The following is a 17,630-nucleotide window of genomic DNA, read 5'->3' on the forward strand; positions in this document are numbered from 1 at the left end:
CGATCGGGGCAGCTCACACCGCCCGGGGTCCATCTGCTGCCGCCTCCTGGGCTCTGGGCGAGCCGACGCCGGCAGGACCCCCCCGACTACCACCAAGCACATCAGCGCCAGGTGGGGCTGCATCATCCTGGTCCTCCCGGGGGACCCGCCTCGCCGGCGGGCTTAGAAGGGAACCTCTCCTCCTCCGCCGCCCGGCGGTCTTGCCTTGGGTGCCTTGATCCCGGCTGGCCGCGGCAGTCCCGTCCGCATCTGACAAGTGCAAGGGGGTGGGTGGAAGTGGGGGGGGGGAGGAAGGCGAAAAGTTGAGCCCCGAATGCAGCCCGTCAGTTTTCCGTCCGGCAGTGCAAAAGAGGGGGGCTTAAGTGGCCGCCTCCCAAACGGGATCGTCAGGATCCCGGCGCTGATCCCAAACCTACGCCATGCTTGGGGGGGCAAACGGGACTCTTCAAAGCAATAAACTTTCCTACGTTGCCCGGGAGTTCGTTGGGTTTTCTCTCCCCCCCCCCCCGGGCCGCCTCTCTTTTCCCTTCGGCGTTTAGAAGGGAAAGAAGTGGGAGAGTTTAAAGTGTGGGGTGTGGGGTTTTTCTCCCCCACTTCTTCCTTAGAAAGGGGTGGCGGTGGAGGTGATGTGGATCCTGGAGGGCGATAGATTTAGGGAATGCTATTTGAACAGGCACGGGAAGGCGGGCACTGCTGTGGATGTCATCATGTCAGTTTTCACGCACGCACACACAGCGAGGGAAAGCCAGGAGGCGGGGGGGGGGAGGGAGAGAGAGAGAGAGAGAGCAAGAACACACCACTTTTACAGCAACTTCCAAACTTTTTCCAAAGTTTCATTCCCATCCCGCCTGCAACTTCTCTCGACAGGCCGGCAGGGAACGGCTCTTATCACAAGAGGGCGCCTGATTCACAAACAAAGCTTCTCCGCGGAGCTGAAGGTTAAAAAAAAATTAAAAGAAAAATCCAGGGGCTGGAAGTTTTAAAAAAAACAAACAACAACAGCCAGGGTTCCCATGAGGCAGCAAAATGTGTGTTGGTGTACCTACAGTTATCATTTTATTTTTTAAAAAGCAAACGACTACTTCAAAGATAGGGACATGTCAGTCTCACCACAGTCCTCTCCACTGCCTAAGGTTGCCACATGTCCTTTTTTAGAGAAGGCCCTTCTCCATTTGAGGATGCTCTCTGTTTGCAAGGTGTCCAGTCTGAGTCTGATTTAATGATTCTTTGAAAATTAGGTAGGGAGATCAAGGGCCTCAAATCTGTGCATCCAAGGTTAGCAGCCCCTGTATAACAGGTGCATCAGGCACACTGTCTTCCCTGTCTAGAGGGAGATGAGTAGTAATTCTTAGTACATATCTAATTTTGCTTTGCCCCACCTATATTTGCACAGGCCATTTTATACAAGCCAGTGCCCTGTGTTTTGGTGATGCCTGATCTCCTCTTTTATTGATAATATGCGGGAAGACAGACTCTACTTCAAAAACCATTGTGTGTGGGGCGGGGAGGAATGCTGGTACACTTTGGTGTAAATTCAGTTGTTCTGGCTGATGTCACATTTGGAAACCTCTACAGACTAAGTCCCAGTGAGCATGAGTTGTGTCCAAATGAAGTCTCAGAACTCGAGGTTGCCTTTGCTATGGAACATGGAATGAGTACAGGGCAATGAAGAAGACAGAACTAAATCAAACATTGCCTTACCAACAGATAGTCTGGGAAGAAATGATATGGATGGGCCCTATCAGGAACCTGCAGATGTTTTTGGAGAACACTTCCCATGATCTCACCATTGAGCCTGCTGGTTAAGGCTGATGAACATTGCAATCCAGTAGTGTCTGGAGCACTGCATGTTCCTCACCAGGATGACTACTTTACAGAGGATAGTTCCCTATTTGAAATTTTATCAGAAGAGTCTGGCAGAAGAATCTTGTAGCTTAAATCAAGGTTTAATGGTGACGCAGTAGAACATCAGGAGAAAGGCAGGATTCTCTGGGAAAGATTGGGTAAGGTGGAAGACAGCATGAAAAGAGGAGGACCAAATATGAAATGGACTGATTCCCTAAGGAAGCCATAGGCTTGAGTCTGCAAGAACAGAGCAGAGCTGTTATGGACAGGACAATTTTGGAGATCACTCATTCATAGGATCACTATAAGTTGGAAGTGATGACGGCATATACTAACCACAGCAGCAGAATGGAGAGCAGAGACCATGAATTTGCCCATCAGGCATTAATCCCAAAACAGACAACATTCTTCCCCTCACTTTTGCAGTGTTTCCCATTGCTATTTAAATTATAGTAATTATTTCTAAGGATGCATCTATCCAATCAGAATATGCACATTTTATGCAAACCTGCATCCCCTTTCTTCCTCTTTTTGGGTGTTGTGTAAGCTACCATCCTCTTCTCCGACCCTATGATCAGCAGAGGGAGAGGACCACAGAAGGAAGTTATCATGAAAGGATGGCAAATTGTTAGCTATATAATATATTATTGTATATTTACCACAGGAAAATCTGCTTATGGGAATTGCTGCCTCTGAAGATAAGCTAAACAGACATGAGTTTGGCAGGGAGGGCATTGGTGCTCAGCCCCAAGCAACAAAAGGCGGGGGGAGGGATTTGACACTCACAAACAGAATACTCCTGGTGCAGTACTGCTTTGTAGTGCAAGAAGTGGATTGAATTACTTCGTTGAATGCAGTCTCTTTGGGTCAAAGAGTTTCCTGCATATGGTAACAAATAGGTCAGGAAGAAGGTATGCAGGAATCCTTTTTTCTAATGAAGAGATCAGAGATCTTTCAAATCTTATAGCCATTGTGAAGGCCTGCCCATGAGCCAAGGACAAAGAGAAAATGGATATAGCTGCACAGAGGTCTGCTCTACCCACAGAGCATTATCAAAAGATGATAGTTGCAAGGTTAAACCCAATTCTAAACTTGAAAAAAAAGGAGCCCAAATGCTCCATTGTACCAAAACTTGGAAAACCTAACTTTCCGAACTCTGCCTTGTACATACATTGAATTACATGTTGCATTTGCGTTTACCTGTATCTGCATAGTCATACATATTATTCTGTTAAAGATCAGGGTGCTTCTGGTCAGAGAAGTACACCATCTTGTTTCTTTACACAACATGGCTTAGGCCAGTGTTCCCCATTAGTTCCTTGGTCCCCTGGCAGGAGTTTTCCTTTCCTCAGCCTGGTGGAACAACTGTAGCAGAGCATGCCCAGGGTCATTTGGTCACTTCACCTATATTATATTTGCTCCATGGCTTCTCATGCTTGAGGGGACTTGGTAGCTGTGATGCTCTAGTCTCCCTAAGGAGCGCTTAGCATTCAATCAGAGAGTTTGACAGGCCACTTACCTACCACCTTTGAGCTAAGGAAATCCTAAGACCTCAGCAGTGTGTAGTGTAAGCCCTTTGAACAAGTCTGACCTTAAAAGAACACTTTGCTTTTACCCAGTACTTTGCAAGTACAGATACATGGGCTTTGTGATTCCTTAGAACTCACAAAAGCTCAGTTAGGTAGGGCTCTTAAAGATAGCTAGTTTGTGGCCCTCTCCACCTCCTGGATTTAGCCAGACCTTCCTGTTGAAGAGACCAGTCCTTTGTAAGGATTTTTATAATTAATTTTTATTAGAAAAATAGAGTTTTCTAGAATCAGTTTATATTGCATAAGCTTTAGCATAAAGAGTATATTCAAAGATTATTACAGTTAAATAAAATAACTATTTCCCATTAAAATAATACACTACTAAACTGGGCTAAGGTGAGCTACAGTGTGTTAGCCCCACCTCCTTTCTCTTTACTTTACATCCTCTCTCAGTCAAGTTCCTTTCTCTCCCATCATTATGGAATCGAAGCCCAGAATAAAACTGGATCTCCTTCTTTCACACATAATCCATCGTCCATTTTCTACACTCTAACTCCTCTCTTCTTCTTGACAATTCTGGCTATTAACCGATTAGCCTCAAGGTGCTATTACACCTTCCTCCTCCCTTAATTCCCATGAAAGTCCAGGTGTTTCATCTCTTCTCCAAGTAGCTCGGAATGTTGAGTCTTCCATGGGCCCCTTGATTCGACCTTCAGCTCTGTCTTGAACCATGCTGTACCAATCTTTAGAAAAACATTCCCAAAGCACTTAGAAAAACACATTCCAATGTCTCTCAAATCATCTTCACACAGAACCTGTCTGACTCCATCTTACATTTCTCTGACTACATATCCCACACTACTTCAACTCCATGACAGTAGCAAGGAGGCAGAACCTTAAAATGGTATAGGAACTGCATGTTTGGAGAGAAGCGTGGCAACTAAATTTTGAAAAGCAACTCACCTGAGTGAGTTCAAAGCAATGCTAGAACAAGCTTCGCCATTCAAGCATCAAGGAAAGGCTGTCTGTATTATTTTATGCAGTCAAGTATCATGCATGTGTACCAGAAGGACACACCATCATTTTCAGTGGGCCTTATAAATGGGTTTGTAACCATGCTTGTGTGAAACAGGATCCATGGAATGAGTTTTTCCTGGGTGTAGTGAACTGCTGTTTATGGCTTGAACAAAGTATTAAAATAAATGGAGTAGAAAGTGACTAATTTGTGTACAGGATTTCCCTTAAGCCAGTTTGAATAACAAGGGCCACATCATAGACACTTAGTCACTGTGGTTACAGTATTAAAACAACTGTGACTACACAGAATGAATTAATGAAGGTCTGACATTAAAAAAATAAATCCAGATTGTTTTGCTTAGATTTTATTTCAGCCTTCTAGACAAGAAAACAGTGTCTCCAATATCTGCAGTTTAACATGCAAAGAAAAAACAGAAACTCACTGTCTTATCAAATAGATCCTATTAGGCCAGAAATGTTTGAAGAATAGATGTGGCCACACATTCTATATTGTTTCTTTAAAAGTTAATCATTAATAGGTGTTTTTGTAACATGTTAAAGATTAATAGGCATCACAGTAAATTATTCCTTGGTTGTAATAACCATTCTAGACTCCCAGAAGTAACCTGGTCAGAAAATGGAATTTAGCTTATATTGCTTAAAAGATCTAACACATTTTTTTTCAGTGCCAGTGTTTTAATTTCTGTTTTCATCTTTGCGGCTGTTGTGTTTATTAGGCTCCTTCAACTATTGCTGTTGGGTTACCTCCCCTTTATTTACATGCTGTTTTTATTCATTGCTTCATTGTTTGCCTTAAGTATTTTAAGACATTATGTAAATAGAATTCCGGTTATTGTATGGTCTAAAGGAGCAGTAAGTAATTAATTAAATACATTATACTGCATGATACATGCATAGGGCAATAATATATCATTTATACAGATGATGTACAGAAAAACATAGGTTCTCATGGGAGTTCCCATTACTGTCATAATGGTCAGAAGCCCCCAGCTGACTGCCAATATACCCTGCAGCAGAACATTCATTTTTAGCTTCAGGAAAATTAGCTAATTAGAGCTGGGCAAGAACTGCCAATTCAGCAGTTCATACCAGTTTGTTTTTGGGCTGATCAGGTATCCAGCACTTCCCAACAGGTGCCCATTTAGGGGCAGTGGACACTGCCTCTGTAGTGGCTGCCTGCTAGAGGAGGCAGGGCTGGGAACTCCCAAATACCTGTCCAACCAAGAAACAAACTGACACAAACCACTGAAATTGTGGTTTGGGCCCATCTCTACTAATGTGTAGTCAAGCAGAGTAATGGTGAGTAAATGGCTGGAAGCAGGACTATCCAGAGGCAAGGAGTTAGAGGCACTCTCAAAACTGACAACTGCTGCAGTTACTGAACATGCATGATCCACACTGTAGAATTTACATTTAAGATCCGTTTATTGGCTGGGACACACAATTGCTTTGCATGGTTGCATAAGTGGATTAGTTGAAGCTCAAGTCTTTCAACACCAGAACCCGCCCCTACCACACACACATTTCTTATGAAATGCAAATGTTTGAAAAGCATTGTACAATCAGATAGCTCAAATGTAAAGTTTATTGTATAAATAAATAAGTGTTTAGAATAGGCAATCTATGTTGTCTTAATGCAAAGTGACTTGTTATTTGGACACTTCTACTGGGGTTCTTAATTGGTCGTAATAATAGCAACTGTGATGTTTAATTAAAGGTGATAAATCATCCTAGCAATTATTACATCCAAATCCCTCCAAATCCTATTCTGCCTTCCAGTTACTACAAAGTACTTGTATATAAATACAAGACAAATTGATCGTCTGCAATAGACCCAGAGCATGTTGCCACAAAAGCAGATTGTTGGCTGGTGGCTTACTGCAAATCTGAGCATGTGTTTGCTCCCAGGAAGCCCTATATCTGAAGGCAGCTCTTAAGAGCTTTGTCTACCTTTAGATGATAAAGATTTCTCCCAATGTTAACAAGCCCTCCAAGCAAAAAAGGAGAAAAAGAGAAAGAGAAAAAAGAGGGGATATCAGTGATGGTTGTGAAATGTCAAATATTTGCACAATTTAAAAAACAAATGGCTGCTGTTCCCTGGGCTTTGGCAATAAAAATCACACAACACCCCCCCCACCCAAAAGGGTATAGCACTATGTCTTAAAGAAAACTTCAGCTGGTAAGACATTGAGCCCAGACAGGTTTTGTTTGCACCATATACATTACACAGCTTCTTCTTTTTTTAAAAAAAGTATTAATAAGGGTGCAATTTCATTGGAAGATTCAGCCTTTGGATGCCCTACTTCCAGTGTGCCTAGACTGTAATTATCAGGCAGTGGGAGGATATACTATGACCACACTGAGCAATAAATGTCTTCTCAAGTAAATCAAGCTGAGCTGTGGAACTAAGGTTAATTGTAGAACTAAACTCTACAACAAGATATCAAAATATAATCTTCCTCCGTTAGAAAACTCTTTGATGCAACATAGTTCAGCTTGAGTTCAATAAGAAGGCCTCCCGGGAAGAGATCTACTTGGCATCCTCATTAGCAACAATGTTTAGATGCCAAAATAAGACCCTCCTTTTCTGGCAGGTGTTGCTTTTATTGACGGTGCTACTGTTTAGATTTTGTTGATGGTTCTTAACATCATTTTGATATTGTAGCATTTCCATCTTGGCTGTTTTATTTGTTTTCATTGTAGTATTGTGATTATACTGACTGACCTTGTTTGTATGTTTATAAGGCATTGCTGATTATATGGTATATGGAAGGAAGGAAGGAAGGAAGGAAGGAAGGAAGGAAGGAAGGAAGGAAGGAAGGAAGGAGCACACATCTTCTGCATTTTTAGAATTAGCATCATCATAGGAATAATGCAGTATGAATGAGAAACAAATGTTATTTGTAGGATTGGATGTGCAGAAGAAACATTCCCACCCAAAGTGTATTTATGTATTTATATTGTCAACTTTATAAATTGATCTATAGGAATTATTATGCAGCAAATGAATGGCATACAAAAAATCAAGCTTTTTTATGCATATGCTACATAGATGTACAAAGTCTTTGCATTAAAATGTATAAAAACAATGTTTTTCCCCCCAATGCAATGTAAAAGTAGAACATGACTCAAACTTGGAGACAACTGTCTTATTATAATGGAATGATCAGCTTTCATGGATTCCTTGTGGAAATTTCAAGTTGGTTTCGAAGAATGGAAATTGGAGAGCACAAGCTGTATGCCATCCAGAATAACCTCTCACTGAGCATTTAAACCTTGGCCTCAATAGGATGACTTTTACAAGGATGTTGCTTTACAGCAGCAAGGGAATTAATTCTTTTGCTGTAATTTTAATTCTTTTTCCCCCCTCCCAGTAGATCAGTTCCATATGTCACTGTATTTTGTGCTGCAGTTCTGAGCAAGCCTTGGTAATGTTATAACCAGCTTCTAATGTCAATATTTACAAAAAACTTTAACTACATTGTTCTGGTATTTGGAAATGTGTAACTGTCTACCTGCTACTGCATGGTTTTAGTGAAAATTTATGTGCAGCCTCTCTTAAAGAATATGTACATTCCATGAAACCAATTAACTTAGTAATGGGTGTAAATGGAAATGGGGGTTAATCATGAATAGAAGAGATATTTAGATAGAAAGAAACAAGCAAATGTTTAATAATGTTGTTAAATCAAGCAGGTGAGAAAACTGTGGGTAAACTTACTATACTTATGGGCAGGGCTCCCAGTAACTGACATAAAATTAATGCAATTGGGAAGCATCACAACCTGTTTTAACCAGTCTCTTTCACAAACCTGTCAGGATTTCTCAGCATTTTGGAATCATGGACATTTTGAAATCCTTATTCCTTGTTTCATATCTGTCTCCAGGACTGTTTCAACCCACAACAATTGTGAGATGAGAAATCCTCCAGCTGTCAAGCAAATAAACAAAAATCTAGTTAATCATAACATACATGATGGTCTCTATGCCCCAGTATTTATTTTGCTCATTAAAACAGAACTGTGTCTCAAAAAAGTTTGTTCACTAAAACAGTTTCTAAGATAGAAAAAAAAATAATCCTTCTAAATAAACATTGAGTGTGGTTCTCACATTTTTTCTTGATCTTCTCTATCTGTAAACTATAGACCTCAATCAATGATGTATACCTGTGTGTGTATCATCAAGTTGATTCTCACTTATGGCAACCTTTTCCAGGGTTTTCTAGGTAAAGAATACTTAGAAGTGGTTCACCATTCCTTGCTTCTGGGGGAGTCCTGAGACTGTGCAGTTTTCCCAAGGTTACATAGGCTGGCTGTTCTCGCAGGAGGCACAGAGGGAAATTGAACTCTGTAGCCTGTCCCACTAAGCTGTACAACCTGCTCACCTACAGAACACCAAAGATACATTCTCATTTTAGAATACAGAATAATTTAAGTAGCCAATCTGATTACATTTGATTTCATTGGAGGGACTAATATACTGTTGTGAAAGAGAAAGTACACCCTCTTTGAATTTTATGGTTTTACATATTAGGACATAATACAAATCATCTGGTCCTTAGCAGGTCTGAAAACTGGGTAAATACAACCTCAGATGAACAACAGCACATGACATATCATGAATTGTTTAACAAAAATGAAGCCAAAATGGAGAAGCTATGGGTGAAAAACTATATACACCTTATGATTCAGTGGTTTGTAGAACCACCTTTAGCAGCAATAACTGGAAGTAATCATTTTCTGTATGACTTTATTAGTTTCTTACATCATTGTGGAGGAATTTTGGCCCACTCTGCTTTACAACATTGCTTCAGTTCATTGAGGTTTGCATGCATTTGTTTATGCACAACTCTCTTAAGATCCTGCCACAGCATTTCAATCAGATTGAGGTATGTTCATTGACTGGGCCATTGCAGTACCTTGATTCTTTTTTTTTTTTCAGCCATTCTGTTGTAGATTTGCTGATGTGCTTGGGATGATTTTCCTGTTGCTTGACCCAGTTTTGGCCAAGTTTTAGCTGTTGGACAGAAGGCCTCACATTTGACTCTAGAATACTTTGGTATTCAGAGGAGTTCATGGTCTACTGAATGACTGCAAGGTGCCCAGGTGCTGTGGGTGAAAAACAAACCCAAATCTCCACCCCTCCGACACTGTGCTTGACAGTTGTTATGAGGGGTTTGCACTGATGTGCTGTGTTTGGTTTCTGTCAAACATGGTTCTGTGAATTATGGCTAAAGATCTCCACTTTAGTCTTGTCTGCCCAAAGGACATTGTTCCGGAAGTCTTGTGGTTTGTCCAGATGCAACTTTGCAAACTGAAGCTGTGCTGCCATATTCTTTTTAGAGAGAAGAGGCTTTCTCCTGGCAACTGTTCCAAATGAACCATACTTGTTCAATCTTTTTCTAATTGTACAATCATGAACTTTAACATTTAACATGCTAACTGAGGCTTGTAGAGTCTGAGATGTAACTCCTGGGTTTTCTGCAATTTATCTGAGCATTGCAGAATTGGGTGTGAATTTGCTTGGATGTTCACTCCTGGGGAAACTGACAACTGTCTTGGATGTTTTCCACTTGGGAATAATGCTCCTCATTGTAGAGTGGTGGACTTTAAATTGTTTGGCCTTATAAACCTTCCCAGATTTATGGGCAGGAACAATTGCTTCTCTGCCATCACTGCTGACATGTTTCTACTTGGTATTGTCTGAATGCTCCAAATAAGAAAACTGCTAAAATGATCCTGGTAGGTTTTTCGGGCTGTTTGATTGTGTTCTGAAGGTTTTTCTTCCTAACGTTTCACCACAGTCTCTGTGGCCGGCATCTTCAGCGGACAGGAGCTAGAACTCTGTCTGTGTTTTGGTGTAATGTGTGGGATTGTTGAATATTTGTAGCTGTGGAATCAGCTTTTTGTCCTTTTCAGGATATTGGGTGATCAGAATGTTTTTTGTTATGGGTGTATTGTTGTGATAAGGGGGGAGTTGTTCCGTTACAAGGATTGATGGGTGTCATTAGCTAAAACTACTAAAACTTTGGTTTTTATAAATGTGGTCACACTTGCTGATAATCAATTACTCAAGGGTATTGGGTAAGCAGCACCTGGTTGCTACTTAGCCTCTTAATTCCTATGGAAGCAGTAAGGATGTATTTAGTTTTTCACACATGACTTCTCCATTTTGGCTTTATTTTTGTAAAATAAACCATGGTACAGTGTAATATGTCATGTGTTGTTGTTTGTCTGAGATTGTATTTACCTAATTTTCAGACCTGCTAAGGACCAGATGATTTTTCTTATGTCCTGATACATAAAACCATATAATTCAAAGAGAGTGTACATTTTTCCACATGATTGTACATCCACTCTGATCCCCAATAATGTTATCACCAAAGTACACATCCATTTCTGATCCCATATATTCATGTGAGAATGTCCCCCGTGTCCCTTTTCTATTGAACTGTTATTTCCATGTGACAAAAAATGGTAAGTTTACGGGAATGGAGAGATAATACTGGAGATGGCATACCTAAAGGTGGAAAACTGGATTGAACAATTTTGGTCACAATGAACTTTGCAGTGAAAAATACTACAACGAATTTAAAATGTTTATCTGCTTAAATAATCAGGGATGTGGAGACTTGCACAAACAAGGCCTCCTAGGAGTAGTGTGTTTAAGGGGTGTGGCTGAGAAAGTACTGCTTTGTGTTAACAGACAAATAGGATAAGATTATCTGCCCCAAAGAACTTTGGGCAGTTCCTTACATGCATTTCCCATGTCAGAAGCTGAATAATTTTGTATGTCAGTAGTATTTGGCACCTCACATGTGCATATGCACATTTCTGGAAGCAGGCTCAAACTCATCATACTGCTGAGAGGAAGCACCGTTTTACTTAATGGCTTGTTAACTTTCACTATGGATTTGTTTGCTGATACATAGAGAGGACTGGAAACTTGACACTTCAGAGCAACACCAAGACCCATGGATTGATATCCAAAACTGCCCTTAGGCACCCTGAACATATGGCATGGCAAAAGAGGGTGGGTGCATGCCCTACTTTATAAAGGGCAGTCCTTAGTGCCCTCAGGTGTCACAGCCTTCTTTCCTTGATGCACTGAGTGATTTGAAGATGAAGAAGCATCACAAGGGAGGAAGGACCAAAGCCCTAAAGTTGCTTGTCATTTCAGATGAATAGACTGGGCAAATCTACAGGACGGTCCTTCACAAGTATTCCCACAATGGTAAGCTATATTGCATATCTATTTAAATTATTATTTCTATTTATGACTATTCTACTCGGTATCAACATTTTACCTTACTCAATCAATGTCCTCTGTTTGGTGATGCATGTTGTCATTTCTGTTGATGAGTTAGTAGTGGTCATCCTACCCAATAACCATAAGGAAATTATTAGTTCCAGTACAGTAAGCATAGTTTCCAATAGAGTGGAGGGTTAGATTGGAGAAAAAGAAAAGAAAAGCAAAAGTGAAGTGTGCAGCTTATATACTGCTCAATAACACTGAAAGCACTCGGGGTGGTTTGCAATTTAATTATGCAGTCTACATATTGCCCCCCCCCAAGCTAGGTACTCAATTTGTCAACCTTGGAAGGATGGAGGGCTGAGTGAACCTCAAGTTGGCTACATGGGATTGAACCTGAATTGTGAACAGAGTTTTGGCTGGAATACCGTATTTAACTATTGTGCCATGAGTGGTTGAAAACAATTCCATAAAATGTAGTTGGAGCAAGGTTTCAGAAATTCAGAATGTTGCTGCCTACTGCCTGGTTTGAGATTACACTTCTGGGGTCTCTGGAACACATAGGAAGGACTGGCTCTTCTCAGCTCTCCTGTCCCTTTTAGATGGCTTCGCCAAGACACTGTGGAGATTTCTTCTGTGCCCCCATATAATTCCAAACAAAAAGAGTGGCCAAAATGAATGTGCAGCAGAGGATGTAAGGAGGTAGCAGACTTGGTTCTACTTGTTCTAAAAACTCAGCCTGTGCTCCTAGAATTTAGAGGTAACTCAAAGCACATTGATCTCCATTCTCCCCTGCTGGTTTCAAATAAAGACTTTTATGCTGAGAGAAAAAGAATGGAAGGAAGGATGAAGAGGAAGGGAGCGAGTGTCACAAGCTGTGTAGTATCATAGAACTACAGATATGGAAATGATCTCAAGAGTCATCCAGTCTAACTCTCTGCCACTGCAGGAAACAACAGCTAAGCATCCTTGATAGCCATCTGTAGTGTAAAAGTATCAAACAAACAAGGGTCCACCACCTTCCAAGCTAGTTCATTTTACTTTCACAGTGAAATGAACAAGCACCCACAGGATGCTAGTATCCACAGGAAGTTATTTCTAATATTTAATTGGAATTTCCCTTTTTGTAATTTGAATCTATTTCATTTATTATCAACTTATTTAAGGATCCAAGATAACTTATAATATTAAAAGAAACAAAGTTAAAAGTTTACATTATTATTACAGTATTGGAAAAGAATTAAACAAATATAGTAAAACTGATAAATAACAGCAATGTTTAAAAAAGCAAGTAGAACAATGGAATACAATAATCACTTTAAAAATCCCCTTGGTCGGCCAGCCATTTAAAGGAAAATCTGCCTGAAGTTAAAGGTCTTTGTCTGCTTACGAAAGGACAGCAAAGATGGGGCCATCCTGCTTTCCTGCAGGAGGGAGTCTGGGAGCAGCAACAAAAATGTCTTTTCTATACTTTAGGTCTTATCCTCTGGAACAGCAGTTAATAAATGTGCTCCATCACCCACGTGATTCTTCTGAGATGTGAAGATGGCTCTTATATCACCTCTCTCTCTTCTCTCATGTCTGAACATGCCTCAAACATTCTTTGATTGTATGCTTTGATACAATCAAACCATGCTTTGATTGTATTCCTGCATTGAGTAGGGGGTTGGACTTGATGGCCTTGTAGGCCCCTTCCAACTTCACTTTTCTATGATTCCAAATAGGGGTGCATTTCTGGACATCTTGATCACCATCCGTTGGACATATTCCTTCTTTCCTCTATCTCTCTTAAGCTGGGGTTCTCCGAGTGAGGTCTGGCCAAGGAAGAATACAGTAGAACAGGATGTTATCTATTTATAGTAGGGTTCTGGTTGCTTGTTAATCAAATTTCTAGCCTGCCTACTAGGACGATCTTTTCCAAAGCAGCCTGAGAATAACAAAGACAAGAGTGGAATAAAGAAACTGGAACAACATTATGATGATTCATTTTAAAAAATGAAGTACCCATCTTACAAATGTGTCCATTTTGCACAACTGAAGTACAGTAATGGCAACACAAGAACAAGCTCAGCACCTTTCGGGATGAAATACAAATATATAAGAATTACAATAACAAAATTAAATTGGAGGTTATTTTTCTCCTAAGCAACTGTTCTGCTAAATTCCTAAACTGCTTTACAGAACAAACCTGCTGGTGTTTAATTTTTCACTCACTTTGTAAACATTCTGCTGCAATAAATTGAACTGTGCCTGCATTTATATGTAACACAGATATCAGATAAGAAATTTACCTAGAACATTTGTCTTTATTAGGGCTCCTGCCCTTCTCTAAGGTTGTCTGTTTCAAGTACATTTTCATAGTCTAGCAAAGGAACCAAAAATAAAATATTTTTCCTACTTACATCAAGCATTAAACCCATAGGGAACAATAACAAACCATTCAGAAAAGGGCATTTTGCCAATACAAATCAAGAAATTGAATCTATATGTTTTCTCCCCCTCTCTCTTTCTTTTCCAACATCAATAAGCCTTGGAATTTACTTTAATTTTTTTCCAATTAAAAAGAAGATTCTCATACATGACTGCTTTTCAGAAGTCACTGTCCAGATCCTCCAGTTTTGTGCATGTTTTCTTAGCTCATTATCAATTTTTATGTCTTCCTTGGCTTTAGTTCCTTTGAGTGCTGTCAAAATGATGGTCCTTTGGAAATCCCCAACTCAATTTGATAGGAGCTAATTTCAAGTATTTCTAGGATCAAAGTCTTTTGTCCTGCATGGAAATTATGTTTTGTCCTTCTGCTATCCTTCTAGGTTGGTTCTAGCCCCACAAAAGATGCATACATTGTTCAGGGACAGGAGTTGGGATGTGAAGATCTGTTGATTTCATTTTTGTTGAATTTCTTAGGATCTCACCATTGTTCCTGCCCAAGTTCTGAGATGGACATGTGATTTGAAAAGAAAAATAATCTGGCAATCACTGTTTTCACCTGATGGCAGAAAACTGAAGGATAGGTATGTCCTTTTGCAGACCACAAATTTGATCAATTTGTGTTTTTTTAAAAAAAATCAGTTAATGCAAATGTATTCTTCAAACCTTGGTGCAAGACACAGTTCTTGCATCCAAAGCCTATACGCCATTCTTGCACTGCATATGCACTGCCAAGCAGATAGTGTGGAAATGTAACTCTTCCTGTTCTGTGGGGTCAGAGAGCAATTATAATTTGTTAAAAAAAATTTAAGAGCCCTATGGTGCAGTGATTAAACTGTAATCCTACAATCAAAACTCTGCTCATGACTTGAGGTTCACTTAGCCTTCCATCCTTCAGAGGTTAGTAAACTGAGTACCCAGTTTGCTGGGGGTTGCAATGTGCAGCTGCATAATTAAACTGTAAACTATTCAGAGAGTGCTTTAAGTGCCATGGGGCAGAATATAAGCAACAATCTTTGCTTTTGCTTTGCTTTACTTGTTACTTGCATTGAAGGACAATTACAATAATACATTTATTGCTGCCTCCTATAAATGAGCAGTGCTAATCTATTCTTCAAGGGCACATCTATCTAGAGCAGATACAGCTTCTCAGTAGAATTCAAGGAAAATTAGGGATATGATAGTTTGAACCAGCAAGGTTGGCCTTATTATTCTGGAATAATTTGAATAGTTGACAGTAAGCTGAGTGGAAGCCATATGCCTTGCACTCCTTCTTGTGTCCCCAAGCCACCATTTTAAAATAAGGGTACATGTTCCTCACTCACATGTGTTTTTAACTGGCACCACTCTCCTATCATGTTGGCACAGTAGCTGAATACAGCCCCATGTGGACTGTGGTGTTCCACCATGACCTCACTCTTACTTTTAGAAAGTTGCCCAAGTTTTCTGCAAATAATAATAAAAAAGAGAAAATCAAACCTGGGCTCTGGTGGTTATGTGGGACACTCTTTGGGTATTTTCTAGGGAGAGAGAAAATAATGCTATATTCTCACCAGCGGCTTTTTGCCTACACATGTGGGAGTTTTCAAACACAACTCCAGCCCAGTAGATTTACTCTCTTCAAAACCAAAAGCAATAGTAAAAATGGATAGTTATGAAATATTTGCAAAGTACTAATAAAAGAGACCAGTAAGAATTTTTTTTAAAGAAAAAGCAAGCAAAAAAAGCAAAGGTGTTATTCATCCAAAACTGAAAATGTTAGATCTTACAGATCTGGTCACTCATAGCAGAATAACATAGCTTGCTTTCCAGAGGGTCTGTGTTGCCTGAACTTCATCCCAGACAGCTCCTTTCTTCTAGTCCAGCAGTTTTGTTTTTGCCAGACAAACAAAGCATCTGCCTTGTGGGTTGTTTGTGTTTGATCCATTCCAAATCATTGCAACTCAAATTTTATAAAAACAACCATCTGGATTGATGTGCTAAATATGTCCGGTCAGACAAATATCAGATGCTGACAAGAGCTGGATTTTGGGTTTTCTTTTAATATGCCAACTTTTTTTGTGACTGATATAAATCAGAGATAAAATAAATAAACTCATATTTCCTACCACCAGCCCCTAGTAAATGGGACCTTTGACCAAATCCGAAGTAAAATTTTCTTTGCTATATTTGCAAATATTAATGTTTACATTTTATTTAAATGAGTATTTTCAAGTCAAACATGTTCTGTGTTTAAAAAAAAAGTAGATCCTAAAGAAACGGCAAAGGCTGTCTGTTAATATAAGGGTCTTGTTCAGAATAGTGTGTGCTGGATTGGAATGAGAGCGAAACAAAAGACTGGAACATTGATTTTTAAAATCTTAAATCATTCCATTAATTGTTGATGAAATCAAAAATCTACATTAAGGTGAGTAGCACAGTGGTTTAGGTATCTGGCTGCAGAGCCAAAGTTTGGGAGTTCAATTCCACACAGTGCCTCCTGCAAGAAGAGCCAGCCTGTGTGGCCTTGGGCAAGCTGCACAGTCCTAAGGCTACCTAGAAAATCTTGTAAAGAGTTACCATAAATAAAAAAGGACTTGATGCCACATTATTATGCTTGCATAGACAGACAGAAGGACATGGCAGGCAGACAGACAGACAGATACTAGAAATGGGGGTATTCGCATTTCTATACGAATATGAATATCCCTGCACAGGTGGCATTTGTTACATAACAGCACTGATGTTACCTGTCTGTCATGGGTTTGGAGGGAAAGTTCCATCCTATGGGGAGTGGAAGGCGGGACATCAGGAGGAGGGGCTGTACTGTATAAATATGTGATGCCTGTGTGGTGAAGAGGAGATGCTGAGACAGACTGTGAGACACTGGGTTGGGACGAAGCAGCAGCTGGGGAAGAAGAAGCTGTTGTGGGAGTCTGGGTGTCTGACAGGGTACTACTGTGTGTCAGAGTACCAGCCTGAAAGGTTCAGGGATCTGTTGGTTAGCCAGAACTGATGGGTTCAGGGTCTGTGCTTTAAGTTAAAGGTTCTAGGTGAACCAAACTGTATGCTTGTGTGTGTGAGAATAAGCCACGTTACTTTATTTATTCACCTGATTGTTTATTGTTCCCTGTGTGTGTTTAAATAAACCTTATTCTTTTTATTGTTTAAAAATCCATCCCTGGTCTGTGTGACTTATTATAGGGAATGGTTGGTGGCAGCTTAGTAACTGTGTGATAGATCCCAGTAGGTCTGGGTTTGTCACATTGATTGGTGGCCAGCGTGTGGGATACGACTGGTCCAGTTGTCCAGTGGTCCAGCAAAGCCTTGGCAAGTGTGCCCAGAGCAAGGGGGGTCTAGTCAGGGACAGTCTGAGGCGCGTAGGTAATCTTCTAGGTGTACCTCACGGGGAGGTGCACTAGTAGAAGAACGTGCCAACTGGGGAGACTTAGATTTAGGTGCTCTGAGGCAGCCTAGTTTTGGCAGGAAAAGCTGAGGCAAATCTGCGTAGCAACAGTGAGCTAGCTTGCCAGCTGAGAGGCCCAGCAGAGGGGGGTAGGC

At 40.4% G+C, this 17,630-nt stretch overlaps 1 protein-coding gene and 1 long non-coding RNA gene across 3 annotated transcripts in view; one reads left to right on the plus strand and one right to left on the minus strand.

The window, feature by feature from the left end:
* TRABD2B (TraB domain containing 2B) overlaps positions 1-14,633 on the minus strand; it is a 353,065-nt gene extending 338,432 nt beyond the window's left edge. Inside the window, exon 1 of the mRNA XM_020788141.3 lies at positions 1-14,633. Within this exon, the coding sequence (XP_020643800.2) occupies positions 1-126 (126 nt within the window). The 5' untranslated portion in view covers positions 127-14,633.
* LOC144589047 (uncharacterized) overlaps positions 11,527-17,630 on the plus strand; it is an 18,307-nt gene continuing 12,203 nt past the window's right edge. The window contains exons 1-2 of one of the 2 annotated variants that reach the window (XR_013544912.1): positions 11,527-11,645; positions 14,568-16,486. This is a non-coding gene — a long non-coding RNA (uncharacterized LOC144589047). Of the gene's footprint in view, positions 11,646-14,567; positions 16,487-17,630 lie in introns of those variants that run through there. The other variant, XR_013544911.1, reaches the window with a different exon arrangement.

Source organism: Pogona vitticeps, chromosome 4, assembly GCF_051106095.1.
Source record: "Pogona vitticeps strain Pit_001003342236 chromosome 4, PviZW2.1, whole genome shotgun sequence".
NCBI lineage: Eukaryota > Metazoa > Chordata > Lepidosauria > Squamata > Agamidae > Pogona > Pogona vitticeps.